At 46.9% G+C, this 14,454-nt stretch overlaps 6 protein-coding genes across 8 annotated transcripts; 4 read left to right on the plus strand and 2 right to left on the minus strand.

Annotated features, from left to right (window-relative positions):
- Positions 1-77: 77 nt before the first annotated feature.
- On the plus strand, positions 78-1,536 carry PV09_01689 (uncharacterized protein). The gene has a single exon (XM_016354618.1). The coding sequence runs from the start codon at positions 113-115 to the stop codon at positions 761-763; it is 651 nt and encodes a 216-aa protein (XP_016217630.1). The 5' UTR covers positions 78-112; the 3' UTR covers positions 764-1,536.
- A 933-nt stretch (positions 1,537-2,469) lies between these two features.
- Positions 2,470-4,133, plus strand: PV09_01690 (uncharacterized protein). Its single transcript, XM_016354619.1, has 3 exons — positions 2,470-2,718; positions 2,776-2,918; positions 3,009-4,133. The coding sequence occupies exons 1-3, from the start codon at positions 2,698-2,700 to the stop codon at positions 4,003-4,005; spliced, it is 1,161 nt and encodes a 386-aa protein (XP_016217631.1). The 5' UTR covers positions 2,470-2,697; the 3' UTR covers positions 4,006-4,133.
- On the minus strand, positions 4,056-6,053 carry PV09_01691 (uncharacterized protein). The gene is made up of 2 exons (XM_016354620.1): positions 5,175-6,053; positions 4,056-5,126 (listed from the first exon to the last, which is right to left on the minus strand). The coding sequence occupies exons 1-2, from the start codon at positions 5,825-5,827 to the stop codon at positions 4,067-4,069; spliced, it is 1,713 nt and encodes a 570-aa protein (XP_016217632.1). The 5' UTR covers positions 5,828-6,053; the 3' UTR covers positions 4,056-4,066.
- A 169-nt stretch (positions 6,054-6,222) lies between these two features.
- PV09_01692 (uncharacterized protein) lies at positions 6,223-7,481 on the plus strand. The gene is made up of 4 exons (XM_016354621.1): positions 6,223-6,279; positions 6,332-6,430; positions 6,486-6,582; positions 6,633-7,481. Exons 1-4 carry the CDS (start codon positions 6,268-6,270, stop codon positions 7,187-7,189), a joined length of 765 nt encoding a protein of 254 aa, XP_016217633.1. The 5' UTR covers positions 6,223-6,267; the 3' UTR covers positions 7,190-7,481.
- On the minus strand, positions 7,395-8,938 carry PV09_01693 (uncharacterized protein). The gene has a single exon (XM_016354622.1). It carries the CDS (start codon positions 8,841-8,843, stop codon positions 7,590-7,592), a length of 1,254 nt encoding a protein of 417 aa, XP_016217634.1. The 5' UTR covers positions 8,844-8,938; the 3' UTR covers positions 7,395-7,589.
- A 2,131-nt stretch (positions 8,939-11,069) lies between these two features.
- Positions 11,070-14,373, plus strand: PV09_01694. Of its 3 annotated transcripts, none has more exons than XM_016354624.1 (4): positions 11,070-11,343; positions 11,405-11,617; positions 11,671-13,890; positions 13,939-14,373. In XM_016354624.1, exons 2-4 carry the CDS (start codon positions 11,455-11,457, stop codon positions 14,124-14,126), a joined length of 2,571 nt encoding a protein of 856 aa, XP_016217636.1. In that variant the 5' UTR covers positions 11,070-11,343; positions 11,405-11,454; the 3' UTR covers positions 14,127-14,373. The 3 variants fall into 3 exon arrangements, with proteins under 3 accessions (XP_016217636.1, XP_016217637.1, XP_016217635.1); XM_016354625.1 differs by having other exon boundaries at positions 11,424-11,617; XM_016354623.1 differs by having other exon boundaries at positions 11,070-11,617.
- The last annotated feature ends 81 nt before the right edge of the window (positions 14,374-14,454 follow it).

Genomic DNA, 14,454 nt, shown 5'->3' on the forward strand with positions numbered 1-14,454 from the left:
ATCATTTTGACTCATGACCACGTGACCCTTGACCTAAATGAGTTTACGTCTTAACAACTTATCCTCTTAAGCTAGGGAGAAAAGCTTTCGCAAAAGCAAGATTCTCATCATAATGTTCACCAATGATACAGTATCGCGGTTTTCGAATACAGATATCACCCCAACTGATCTGGGCACGATTGAGTTAGAAACGACGCGGCCTGACTCACTTGACGATGTTTTCGGTGCTGACACAGATGATGAATCTTCAACCCAACAGCTTTCTATGAGGAACGTTTCAAGGCAGCAGGCTCAGAATGATGATGTTTCGGATGTTCCACGACTACAAGGTATTCATAGAACCAACGGTTACCGCGATGGCGTCGCTGCAAGCAAGGAGAAATTTTTACAGGATGGATTTGATGAAGGGTATTCTTTGGGCGCAGAGCTGGGAGCCGCTGCAGGACAGATTGTTGGAGTGCTTGAATCCTTGGCAGTGGCCATATATCCAAACGATGAAGGCACTAAGATGAGAGTCGCAGTTTCGAAGATGTTCGAACTGGCAACAAATGAGCTCTCCGCCAAAAATCTGTATGGCCCTGAATACTTCGGGGAAGATGGGATTTGGAAATATGAAGTTGCAGGTGATGAAGGCCTTGAAAAAGAAGAGAGCATCACCTTCAGACTTGTTGCTGACCAGCATCCAATTATCAAAAAATGGAGATCGACTCTAAAGGGCTTGATGGACAAGTATCAGCTTGAGGGTGAGAAGACTCTAGCTTGATCGCCAATTTAGGAGACATATTGAGGCTTCAGTAAAGAGAAGAACTTGCTGAAAATTGCTGGAAAAGCCATGTATCCTTTCCCGAAAATTTCCCGGTCTCGACTACAAATATCGCCAAAGAGTGCAGCAAATCTTGTCTCTGCTTGGGAAAAATGACAGCTATGCAAGAGGTGTTGTCTTCACTTGATGAGCAAGGACAATAGAAGAATGCAACGCAGCTAGTCAGAATTGCACACATTCCATAACAGGCGCAATGCGATGCTCTGTTATAGCATAGCTTCTGCAACGCCTTGAAACTTGGGAAACGCCAAGTAGGAAGATGTTCAAGAACGGTAGACGGTGACCCAGAAGCCTGAGCTGATGAGAGTTTCTTCATTCATGTGTCAAAGCAGGCACACTGAATGACACCATTGCGCAGTATTGCAAAAAAATGCCTTTTCATGTTTAACAAGCTCTACTTTCAACGCTTCAGTGTCAGCGGGACCTCTCTATTCATTATAAAATTAACGTCGACCCCAAGGTCCGGTCTTCGGTATTGCAACAGGTCAAACTCTGTTTCTTTCAACATTCTGAAGCCGAACCGTTCATATAGCGGCCGACCTTCCTTGGTGCTCTCAACGTAGCAGTCCAGTCCCAACTTATCTGCTCGATGGGTATCCCAATTTACTAGCAGACCTCCAGCACCTTGTTTACGATGTTTTGGACTGGTAAAGAGCATGTTCAAATAGATATCAGGGCTAGCGCCCATAAATTCTCTCCGATTAGTTCCCGAGTAAGCATAAAGGGTTCTCATTCTTTGATATAGCCTTGCTCGATTGATGGTCTCTCGAACATGCCATCTAGTTCTTCATCTGTGTTGCCTTTCTGGGCAATGTTCTCAAGTGTATTTGACCCCGTCATCAAGTGTCCAATACCAAACTGACATGACTCAATGGCGAGAAGTGTGAATGCATGGATTTCATTCTCGTCTAGTGGACTGACTTTTAACGTAATGAAAGTTTTGAATTGTGTTGAACAGAAATGCAATTGTATTCCATCGAATTCGCGCTGCCCAAATCCAGAAATACCTGGAAGGAGACTTGTCATTTCAGCAAACTACGATTGTAACATCAAGTATCCCCGCTTCATGGTGACCGAAATCGGTGTAAGCCACAACAGCGAGGGTAACTGCAAGGCAATCAACGGTCTTGTGTCACCTTTCTACATCTCAGCCTAAGTTACAACTCCAGAAACCGCGAGAGAGAGGGAGTTCAACGCGAGTCGCTTACGTTATAGCGTAGTATCAGCAATGTACCGAATTGGCCGCTCTACGTATGCCAGCCTTTGGCTTTCTCTCTTTACTTAACGAAATCACAGCCATCTGTGCTAACCTTGAGCTTTCACGTGTTGAAACTTTGCACATCGTGCTCACAGAAGTGAGTGACTCGAATTACAAACTTGGGAGACAAAGCCCGCCGTAATGCTTAAAGAATTGCAAGCGGAGCCAATGTGATTCCGACAGTAGGGCCTAGTCACGAAGCTCAGGTAAAAGGAATCAGCGCTGAGCTTCCCTTAGCTCAAAAATTTAAGCTGCTTAACCAATCGAGGAATACGTTTATGTCTTTCATGAGGTTTATCCTCGTGCCCTTGATTCAATGGAGCGTTACTTGCTAAAGACCAATCAGATAGCATTGATCAATTGAGAGTGGAGAAAATAGCCACACGCAACATGATTTAGAGTTAAGCCAAAGACTTTGATAATAGAAAGAGGAGATTCGACGAGACCATCCTCTGGTAGTTGACTAGACCAGCATCATAGAGATCGCTTATGGGAATGGAATGTGCATCAGGCACACATTCCCATATACTAAGGCAGCAACAGCCTCTTTGTCGCGCTAACTTCGAGCAAGGGCAGTCCATCAGGTTTCCTTTGATCATTCTGAACGTATCGAGTCATGGGTGAGCCGAAATCGAAAGTACACATATTTCTAAGGATCAAGTGAATGACTAGCAGAGACTGACCCTTAATTCAGAAGCGAAAACGAGACGTTGTAGTTCATCAAAGTGCAAAGACTGATGACCTCGACACTTCCAAGCCAACTGCTGTTTTTCACAGTTCAGGAAAGGGCAGAAAAGCGACTTTGAGCTTGGCAATTCCAGGTAGTATTATTGCAAAGTAAGTTAATGTGTCGAGTTTTCTTTCTAATTGAAAAATTCACCACTGCTCTTGCTTTATTCATGAGTCTATGCTAATCTTGATTTTCAGTGCGCAATCACATGAGCTGCGTACTGCTCTTGCAGGACGTATAGCCCGAGCAGCTGCGGTATTCTGTGTAGATGAGATTGTTGTATTTAATGACGGTCAAGCTTCTGTGCATTCCTCGCGCAATGGCCATGCCCAACATCGCATGAGGGATTTTGAGACTGAAGATGGCTATACAGGCGTATCTGACCCGGACAACTTCTTGTTCCACCTGTTGTCATATCTTGAGTGTCCACCATACCTACGACAGAAGCTCTTCCCACTTCATCCAAATTTGAGGACAGCAGGATCTTGCCCTTCGCTGGACATGCCCCACCATCTAAAGGCAGACGAATGGTGCCAGTATCGGGAGGGCGTGACAGTCGAACCAACCAGTTCGGAGTCAGGGACTTCCTCTGTGGATGTTGGCTTTCCAAGCCCTGTCACTATCAATGTACCTATTCCCGCTCATACGCGGGTAACTTTGAAATTCGCAACAGCCGCAGCACCCCCTTCCTTTCCTTTTCGAATAAATACGCCCACCTCATCCATACCGGATGCAGAAGCTGTCGATCCTGCGGAACCACGTGAGGAGGGGGGATACTACTGGGGCTACACCGTACGTCAAGCTTCAAGCTTGAGCTCTGTATTCACTGAGTCGCCATTTGAACAAGGCTACGACGTCAGCATTGGCACATCCGAACGCGGAATCACGCTATCGAGTTTATTATCAAGGCACAACGGCACGGAAACCAAAGACACGTCAGTCCCGCGTTCACTACCGGACAAATTCGAACATGCGCTGGTCGTGTTCGGAGGCGTTGCTGGCTTGGAAGCGGCAGCTGCAGCAGATGAAGATCTTGCCGAGAAAGGCATTAGCAAGGCGAATGTAGGCGAATTGTTCGACTTCTGGGTCAATTCCTGCCCTGGGCAAGGCAGCAGGACAATACGAACCGAAGAAGCCGTGTGGTTGACTTTGAGCCAGTTGCATGACTGGATCCAAAGCGCGAGCAAAGTATAATTGAATGAACAGCATTGCACATGATACAATTATTGCGAAAATTACTATTTTGGAGTTTAGCTCACATCTCTTGGAAAAACCCTTTGTCTCCGAAATGCTTAATTACAAGTACTCCGAGTTCTGCTGCCTTTCTCTGTTCCTGCTCAAACATGCGCTCCCGCAATGACATGATCTTTGTTCGATCTCTGCTAGTTGCACCTCCTTTCCCGGTATTTGGAGTGACATCATGGCTTAGCCTGCACTTATCCCCGTACTTGCAACGGCCATGTTTTGCAAAATATTTGCACACTGCATAGTGGCTACGTGTACACTTTTCTCCATACTTACATCGCCCCGTGTTTGCAAACTGTTTACACACTTGTGCTTTGTTTGGCTCCTTTCTGCGTGGCGGAGGGACATTGATAGGATGATTTGCTTTTGCAGAAATTTCCTCTGGCGGAGTATCTGAGTCGGAATCTGAGTCCACATCCGAATCGTCTGAGTCGGAACTTGGCTCTTCGGAAGAGGACTCGGATGTGCTATTCACTGGCTCGCCATCTTCAGAACTGTAGATCAAACCTAGAACTTTTTTGCTCTCCTCATGCTTGGTGATATCTTTTGTGCTGCTAGTCGAAGTTGAAAATAGTGGCGTGATTTCACCGAGAGATATGTCTGAACTCTCTTGTGCTGTCTCTGGTTTCCGGTGATTGACCAATTGCGCAGTAGACTGGAACATCGTATCCTCTGTTAGGGCAGTTGATCCGCGGGCTAGAGCCTCTCTTGCTTGCCTTAGCTGTTCTTCTAAAAAGGCTATTCTCATCCGAGGATCCCCTTGATCATTTGTCGCTTCAAAAGCAGGTTGCGAAGGATGGTCCTCGTTGTTTGCAAACTTGTCACTTTCCTCTCCTTTTGGATTTCTTTCCTTCCTCTTCGCCTTCACGGTCCGCTCTTTTCCTTTGAAGTGACCTGGCTCCTCCATACTTCCCTCTCCCTGAGCCTTTTGTTGAGCAGCTCCTTGAGCTGCCTTTTTCATGGCTATCCTAGCTTGCGTCGGGTACTGTTTCTTGCGTTCTGCAATCCATGCTGCCACATCAGCTGCGGTTTTGAGCTCAATGGAGCGACCACGATGCTGTATGGATATACTGAGATTGATTAGTTGACATCACAGAATGAAGACTTGGTTGCTTTACGTTTGACTCCCCTGTGCAAATGACGCTTCTTCATCTACATCCTCATCACTCTCATCACGTGTTTCTCCCCGAGGCGTAAGTCCGAGAAAATTAGTCTTTCGCTGCTTTTTTTGACTGGAGTTCTGTTCATTTTCAATTAAAGTTTGCTCAGCAGACGCCTTTGCAGGCAGGGAAAAGCCAAAGCTTGGGACAGCAGGTGCTGCTGGAACCTTCGGTCTGCTTTCAAGCTTCTGTGTTGCCTGTTTCGTGTGACCTTTATCAAAAGCCTGTTTGTGCGTTCGTTTAACGCCAGGACGGATGGCAATGCCATGAGGAATCTGTCCTTGATGACCATACCCAAGCGAGGTGTTCTGAGAATGTTGGCTATGTACTGAATGATTCTGATAGCCGTCATTTCCTAATCTGTTCAATGGCTCTGGTGGAGACCTAAGTTGATGCCACGAAGTCGGTGCTACGGTCTGGCTTCTTTGAGCAGGCACAGATGATTGTTGGTGATACGCAACCCGTTGAAAACTCCCTCGACTGATCCCTCGGCCCCGTCCTCGAGCTCCCCGGCTGGATGAATCTGCTCGATTACCATGCGGTGCTTGCTGACCTGTAGCAGATGGAGCTGGTGGAGGTGGAGGTGGCGGAGGAAATGAAAAACCGCTCATTTTGATGAAGATACTTTAAAAATCAAATTCTCAAAGTTGCATAATTCAAGCGCAAGTGAGTTTCAAGTGCTGGTCAAGATTCAGGATCGTATGCGCGGTGGAAGAAACCTCAACCAGTACCGACTTCGCGTGCATCGATACCTTTTAATGGAAACGACTCAAAATGCCTTTGTGATGTATATTCGCAGAACTTTCGGCATAGTTCCCGAATTAGACTCTGTACATTTCAATAGAAGTCTGTAAAAGAGTTCGAGATGACGGTGCACGAGCATAGAAAAGGTATCCCCCAAGCGGTCCACTCTAGTATCTAGACCTAGTTCGGCTTAGCATTTTCTCTATTCGTATGACCTACAGCAAAATTCAAGGTTATAAAGCAAGATGATTTCAAGTGCCAATCTCTACCTTATCAAGATCATGAAGGTGCAAAGAATTAGATCAATATGTTCGTTCTTGTAAGCACTGAATTATAATCGATGAGACACAGCAGTATCTGATCTTTGCCAGACAACAATCTCCGACTTGATACAGATTCAGCCGAAAGAACTGCGCAAGCCCATTGAAGAAGCTCTTGAAGATAACATCAATCAAAAATACGCAAACAGAGTATGACGTTTTGAAACCATTCCTTTGGAATTTCACGACTTATTCATGATCTAAGGTTCTCCAAAATGTTGGTCTTTGTCTTTTCCTATGGGATGTTCTACGAGCCTCTGAAGGTCTAATCGGCCAAGGTGATGGAATGATTAATGTCAACGGTAATTGGATAGATGCATTCTCAAAAACGTCAAAGGTTGACCCGTCCTAGTGGAATTTCGTCTTGTGGTCTTCCGGCCATTCAAAGGCGAAATCCTTCAAGGCGTCATACTTGACAGTTCATCCCCAGAGGGAATTCGCATCGGCCTTGACTTCTTCGCAGACATTTGGATCCCCGCTCCCACCAATCTGCCGGAGGACTCCCGTCTTCTCACAAGCGAAGCCAAGCCTGTTTGGGTCTGGAACCCTAACGCGTCGGAAGATCCGCTGAACGATGACTTGAGTGATGCATATTTCTACGAAGTGGACGAGACGGTGCGCTTCAGGGTAGAGGACGAGATTTGGCATAACACTGGGCCCGAGAAAGCTGATTTCCTTGAAAACCCAAATGGTGACTTGACCATTCGTACTCATGTGGCTGCGGGCGGCTTTCAAAAGGCAGCTGATGAAAAGGAGACCGCGAAGCAGAGCCCCGTCCCATATGCTATCATTGGTAGTATGGCAGCGGCTGGCTTGGGTTGTGTACATTGGTGGAGAGTGCATGATGAAGGTGGCGAAGATGGTGGTGAAGATGACGGAGGCGAGGATGAAATGGAGGGAGTCGAATGACAATTCAGGCCTTAAAGGATGAAATAAAACGAAAGATGGTAGCCTTCCAAGAGTATTTCTGATGAGGGGCAGCTGACCTCCAAAGAACATCCAAATATTAGGATCCTAAAGTACCGCGTCTTAGGATCCACCCCGGCTTTACTAGCATCTGCAAGGTATCGGGATGATCTGGGTTCATTTGAAAAAGAACATAAAGATTAGACGCTGAGTTAATGATGTTGTTCGAATTATGCTTGGATTAGTCAACGTTTATCTATTCATAAATGAGCTCTTTCTACATGGTATCTCAAAAGCGTCATCTCCCACATGTGCTGTCCATTCGTCCATATCTGTAGTCCATGCATGGATGCAATGCTATCGTCCTCTTCCATTCCAAACGCCCAGTTACAATAAGTAGGATTCATTTGATCTCTGTCTTTCCCAAAATATCAGCCAGTTCATCAACATCCTTGTCCTTCTTCTCTGAGACATTCGCTGCTTCTGCCTCGTCCGCTTGCTTCAGCACCCTCTCTTCCTTCTCTTTTTCCTCATCTGCCTCCTCTTCCGCTTCCGCTGCCTCTTCTTCTTCTTCTTCCTCTTCATCCTCGCTCTCCAGCTCATCCAGTTCATCTAAACCATAATTCTCATCCTCGTCATCCTCTATGCCCTTCTTCTCCTTCATGGCGTCAAGGGCACCTCTAATCTTCTCAATGTGCTCATCATCTTCTGAGAATTTATTGCCGTTCAATTCAACACGTCGAAGAGAAGGAAGCTTATCGAGGGCGGACGACAGGGCCTCCACACCCTTGGAAGTGATATCGTTATACTGAAGTCGAAGGACCTCGATACTGGAGTTCTTGCCTGCTGCCAGTGACTGACCCAGTAAAACCCCACCTCTGGCGCCCAGCAGGCAGTCACCGACACCTAGTTCCGTCAATTCTGTCCAAGTGGGCATGACCTTTGCAAGTGCTCGTGCGCCCATGATCGTGAAGGTGTTGTCTTGTAGGTCGAGCACCTGCAGCTCGTTCAAGTTGACAAGGCCGCTGGTAATCAGGCGCGTGATGCCCTCTTGCCGTATACCGTTTTGCACCATTTTGATGTGTGTGACCTGATTATGAGCAGCAAAGGCCTTCGCCCATGCTTCCATAGAGCCATTTTCCAGTCTATTTCTGCCGCATATTACTGTCCTAAGAGGTGGTGCTCCAACTTCTTTCTTCTTCTTTGCGAGCTCTGTAAGCGCGTCCGCTATCAATACACCAGCATGTGGTCCCAAGCCGTTGTTGTTAAGGATAAGATGCTCGAGCGGAGTATGCTTCGAAATAAAGGCAACAAGTGGTGCTTGTGTATTTAACCCAAAAGCGTTGTCATTCAAATTGACGGTATGCAGCTTGGGTAGTGTGAGCAATGCTTGCAAAAGTGCGTCTAGGGCTTGTGGTATCTCGTTCAGCAGCCGGCCTGTAAATATGTCGTCCAGCTTTGCAACTTTGAGATCCTTTTTGGTCTTCAAGACCTCAGCCAGCGCTTCGCAAGCTCCTACGCCAAGGGTGTTGCCCTGAAAGCGCACTTCCTCGACATTGTCATTGTTCTTCAAGGCCTCGATGTGGGGTCGAATATCTTCGGCAGAGTCGAGCTTCAGGCTTTTGCCTTCAAGCGAGAAGATCTTGTCGTCAGACATGATGTTTGCGCCAGACAGAAGGTCGTGTAGAGTTGTGGTCACCAAAAGTGCAGTGGTTGTGTGGGGGGTCGGTTTTGTGCGTTGCTATGCAGAAATATTCGAGGGGTAAAATATACAACCGCGCTAGGCTTTTCTGTTAACCATTGCCTAATCAAGTAAGCATATCACTAAACAGCACAAAGCCAAATGAATCTTCTTGTGCGCGAGCTCGTACTTCGAGGGACGAAGACTATGGTAGATTGTACGAAGTTACATGGGAATGGATTATATAATTGAGCATACCAAATTTCAACTCACAAGGCATGATTTTTAATTCTCAAAGCCGAAGAAAGGATTCTCTAATGACTCCACTTAGTACCTCGTTCACACACTATTCTGACGTGAAGACGAAGAGCCGTGAATTTCCCTGTCCGCGAAAGAAGCTGAAAGCAAGCTGTTTGGTAAATCCACTATCTATGTGCTCGTTCTCAGGATTGCCTTCCACAAGGTTTTCTTGGAAAGTTTGTCGTCCAAGGAAATTGTGATATTTACTCCAGACTCCGCTGGAGATATTCGACTCAGAACGAGCTATCAGTTGAAAAATCTGAAGGACTAGCTCTGGAAATGGTCGCCATAAGTTGTCCTTGACAATACGACCATCCGTCATACCCAGTTGATTAGAGCCACGCAACTGGTGGCGTTATGCTGCAACAGTATCTCAGCTCAGTCTACGTGTGTTGAGCAGCCAAAGTTTGTCACCATTTCATGAAACCCAAATGACCAGTCAACTTCGCTGGCAAAATCGAACCTGCCAGATTACAGTGCACTAACATATATGCATCCGAATCGTTCGGAATTCGAGAAAACCTCGCTGTGGTTGGCTACAAATATGATCAAAGTACTTGGGAACTACTGTGCGGCACTTAGCGTATTAGTATTAGTTCGCACTAGCCTAAAAGATATCTGCGCAGAGATTTGCACTACATAGCGACTCTAGGAAGGACGAGAGTATCAAGGTTCATGTCACGCCATGAGTACTCGCGATGAGGTCCCAAACTGTACAATTTGTTCATCAGACTGTCTTACCACAGTTCGGTGGACTTGCTATAACTTCGAGGTGCCTGGAAAGCAGAGATGAGGATTGACATCACGGATTCAAGTCGTCGATCAACTATAGAAGTATTTCGGATGAAAGATAACAGAGCGGGATCAAACACGATGATAAGGAAGTCAGTAGTTATCACAGAGATAATGTGGACAAGCGGTAGACGAGGCCCAGAGCAAACAACACAAATAAACTTTCACCCTCAGTAGCGTCCAAACGAGCTCCTCACTTTACGACTATAGATACTGAACATGAAATCACTCAGCAACGTGCGGCTTAGGACTCCAATGTCGGAGATAAACGATAGGCCTACAGAGAATAGAGTGCGTGAACAGAGCAAACGTTCGCCTAATTTGAACCACCATAGTCATTGAAATTTTCGAATATCGGTGCATCTGCTGATTTGGACCACAATCAGTGTCTTACTCTCCATACTCCAGCCGCAGGGCAGCCTCTAGTGCGCTTAAGACAACAGTAGAATGGTATGATTAAACGGATGGAAGAATGGACATTTGATCCGCGTCTCGATCCTTCACGGGGGAGGTTCTCTCTTTTCCCTGTGGCAAGGCTTCGTCAAGCAACCTTCCAGGCTTATTTTTTGCATGGATAACTATTGACGGCGCGAAGAACACCGAGTTCGTCGTGATCTACTGCTCGATCTTCGGACCGGTAGGGCAAGGATGGAGAGGACGAGAGATGCTATCTTCTACAAACTCAGAATGAAACGTCCACTTATGGAGCGTCGTTTGCATCATGCATGCGATGATGAGGAATCCTCGCGTTTTTTTTTTGGGTTTTGCGCGAGATACGACATATGTCATTATGAAAGTCCATGTGAGAGGGCGGGGAGAACCCGCGTTTCTGCACGGAGCCGAGTCAGACAGGTAGCAACGACGACGATGGTCATCTGAACAGTACGCTAACGTCGGAAGTTACCGCATGGAGAACATTTCCGACTGTGCGGTGTGATGTGCAGCAGAGGTTTCCACGCAAAGCTTTTGGAGGTTCTAGGAGAGAGTCCTGTCATGGGGTAGCGATCAGCAGGCATTGTGATGACAGCCTGGGTGGAGAAAAGCCGCAGACCCTGGCCCGAACTGCCTGATCAGGACTGGATGTGGACGCAGCTTGTGCAACGTTCAGTCGTCCTAGCATCTGACAGCGGTTCATATGACTGCGGCGAAGCATGCCATACTCGCCCATTATCATTTCAACTGGGGAAACTTCAACTTAGTCCTCAGCTTCCGACTGTCTAACCCTTCTCCTTTCTTTCGCTGTCTCTTAGTATACGGCGTAGACGAAGACGTCATTGTGCATCCAGGCCAGAAGCGCCCATAAAGATCGCCATCCTCGTCCACTTCACTGCTTGTTTGCCCCGCCAAGAATTGAGTCAATATAGTCCAGCTGTACTTCTTTGCTGTAAGAACGTCCTGTTTTGCGAAGAAGCTTTATCAAGCCGTGACGAATGACAGACTGATAGCGTCTTTGTGTCTCAATAGCGTTTAGCACCCGTCCACAGAACCTGGAAGCATGCCAAAATGGAGTCCGTTTTCACGAAACAAGAACGCTTCCGACAAAGAAGGGAGACTTCATGATTCCGCTTCGACAGATGATCCTGAGGGAACCACTATTCAAAAGCGACCGAAATGGAGTTTGGGGATCCTGCAAGACAAAGAAACGGATGAAGTCCCTGGTATATCTTTCGTTAATGCTGACAGAACGTATGTTAGTCTAACACAGTCCCAGGATCTGTGTTGCTGCTCTCAAAATTTTCGAAGCGTAATGAGCCGCTTGGTCTACAACACGCGCCAGCGCGCACTTCAGCGTCTTCCCTGCCGTCGCCATATCCGCCTGGTCTCCGTAGCCGGTCACGCACGCCAACCAGAGACCGGAAGAAGAAGACTGCTAATGGCGTGATTCTAGAACCACAACCGGACGACAGCGGCAATGATCCCCTCAATTGGCCCATCTGGCGTCGGAACGCAGCTCTTCTCTCTCTTGGCTTCTACTGCATGATGGGAGGTGGCATGACTCCAGTGCTTGCGGCCGGATTCCAACAGGTCGCTACCTCCTACCGTATCTCAGTTTCACGCGTCAGCTTAAGCACAGGTTTGTACATGATGGGGTTGGGATTAGGTTCCGTTGTGATGTCGCCCACCGCCATTCAGTTTGGCAAAAGGCCAGTGTACCTGGCCTCCTGCGTGCTGTTCATCATAAGCTCAGTATGGTGTGCCTTGTCACCAAATTTTGCTTCCTTGATTGTGGCTAGGATATTTCAAGGTATCGCAGTCAGCCCGGTCGAGTGTCTGCCATCAGCGACGATTGCAGAGATCTTCTTTCTCCATGAGCGAGCATATCGTCTAGGGATTTATACGCTGCTTCTACTAGGAGGCAAGAACTTAATACCATTGGTTAGTGCAGCAATCATTGAAACACTTGGCTGGCGATGGGTATTTTGGATTGTTGCCATGATTCTTGGCTTTGGTGGTGTACTGCTCTTTCTCTTTGTACCTGAAACATTCTGGGACCGAACACCAAGAGCAAGGCAACATAATCGTCATGGCTCTCTTTCGAAACTGCATCTGCCACATTTGTTCCATCGCACGGCGTCTGGATTCAGTGCAAGACATCAGGTCACTGACCCTACCACCGACGACCCCAGCAGCCTAGCAGTGCAAATGCACCCCCCTCACAGTAAAAGAAAAGGAGAGCAGCATGTTGCATTCGAACAAACTTCCACGCAAGTCGATAAAGAGAATGTCGCAGAGTCGGATTCTGTGGCTGCTATCCCTGAATGCTCACGCTTGTCTAAGCTGAACTTCTCAGCATCAACCGTTCCTACACCTCAGCAACAATCTACGGTTGGTACTCCTCTGTCGTCATGGCAATCGCCCGCAGACTGGGAAGTTGTTGATCAAGCCGGGCCAGCCATGCAGGCTGCACCCAATTTACGTAACTTAAATTCTCCCTGGTATGAAGAGAAAGCAAAAGAGCACACCGATTATTTCACTATGGCTACTCAATCCGATCTTGCGTCACCAGCAGCTGGAGTACAAAACGTGGCACAGACGAAGATGCAATCTTCTGTTGTCGACGAAATGGCCATAAACCTGAGCCCTGCAAACGTGTTAGCCGACACCGGTGGAAAAGATAAAGTCGACAAGCATGTCAGCTTGCCGGCAGCTAATCCAAATCACTCCACTGGAAAAACTAGCCGTAGATCGTCAATGGTAGAAACGGCTGAGAGGAGCATGCCAGAAGGTGAAACCGAGTCTGGAGGTCCAATACAACCAGTGCAGACGCCCATTCATTCGATATTCGATGAGAAGTCCGAAATTGAGTCAGAAGGTCTACCGCTCCCCGCTGGACTTAAGTATACAGAGCACTACCGATCTGCACCTTTGAAGACATATAAGGATACTCTGAAGCCATACCACGGACGACTTAGTCATGAAAACTGGTTCCGAATTGCGGTTCGCCCATTCGTTCTCTTCTTGTACCCTTCAATACTCTGGTCTGCTATGGTGTACTCTCTCTCTGTGGGTTGGCTGATTGTGCTCTCTGAGTCAGTTTCGGTGGTCTACAAAAATCGTGACAGCTATAACTTTAACTCCATCCAGACTGGTCTTGTGTACTTGAGCCCTTTTGTTGGCGGTATAATGGGCACGGCTGTTGCTGGTAGAATATCCGACATTATTGTGAGATTCATGGCGAGGCGCAATGATGGAGTTTACGAGCCGGAATTCAGATTAGTCATGGCAATACCCATTGCCATCACCTCTACAATAGGCTTGATGGGCTTTGGGTGGTCAGCGGCAGAGCGGGACATGTGGTTCGTGCCCACATTTTTTTTCGGTGTTATTAGTTTTGGATGCTCTCTGGGAAGCACAACTGCCATCACATTCGCTGTTGATTCATATCGGCAGTATGCTGGCGAAGCACTGGTGACACTGAACTTTTCGAAAAGTAAGTTGCTTCCTAAAAGAAGAATTAACTGCTAATAGATCAGCGAAGACATCTTTCACGGCCTCGTTTTCTCTCTCTTCTTTACTTCCTGGCTTGAATCAGACGGTTCGAAGAAAGTGTTCATTGCCGTTGGTGGCATCCAACTCGCGTGTCTACTTCTATCGGTTCCGATGTACATATATGGCAAACGTGCCAGGATGTGGACAGTACGGAAAAACATGCTGGAGAGGTTCTAGATCGAAATTTGCGTCGGAATGGTGGATTTCGCACAATGAACGGAGTTTGGATATGCCTCATCACTCAGCATGATGATTACATTTAGGACGATATTTGTGGATGTGCATGATGATACCATAGATATACGCATAATGATGGCGTAGGAGAATTATAAGTAATTAGAAAATGCTCAGAGTGTAATGAAGCTGTGAATTTGGCCCGAAACACAACTTGCTTCATCATTAAGAGCAAATTTTTCGAATTGCCATAAGTAATCACTTAGCATTGAGTACTCTGCCTGATAAATCTTTGCCGATATGCTTGAATACCACATTAAAGATAATTAGA

This window comes from Verruconis gallopava (genome assembly GCF_000836295.1).
Source record: "Verruconis gallopava strain CBS 43764 unplaced genomic scaffold supercont1.4, whole genome shotgun sequence".
Taxonomy (NCBI): Eukaryota; Fungi; Ascomycota; class Dothideomycetes; order Venturiales; family Sympoventuriaceae; genus Verruconis; species Verruconis gallopava.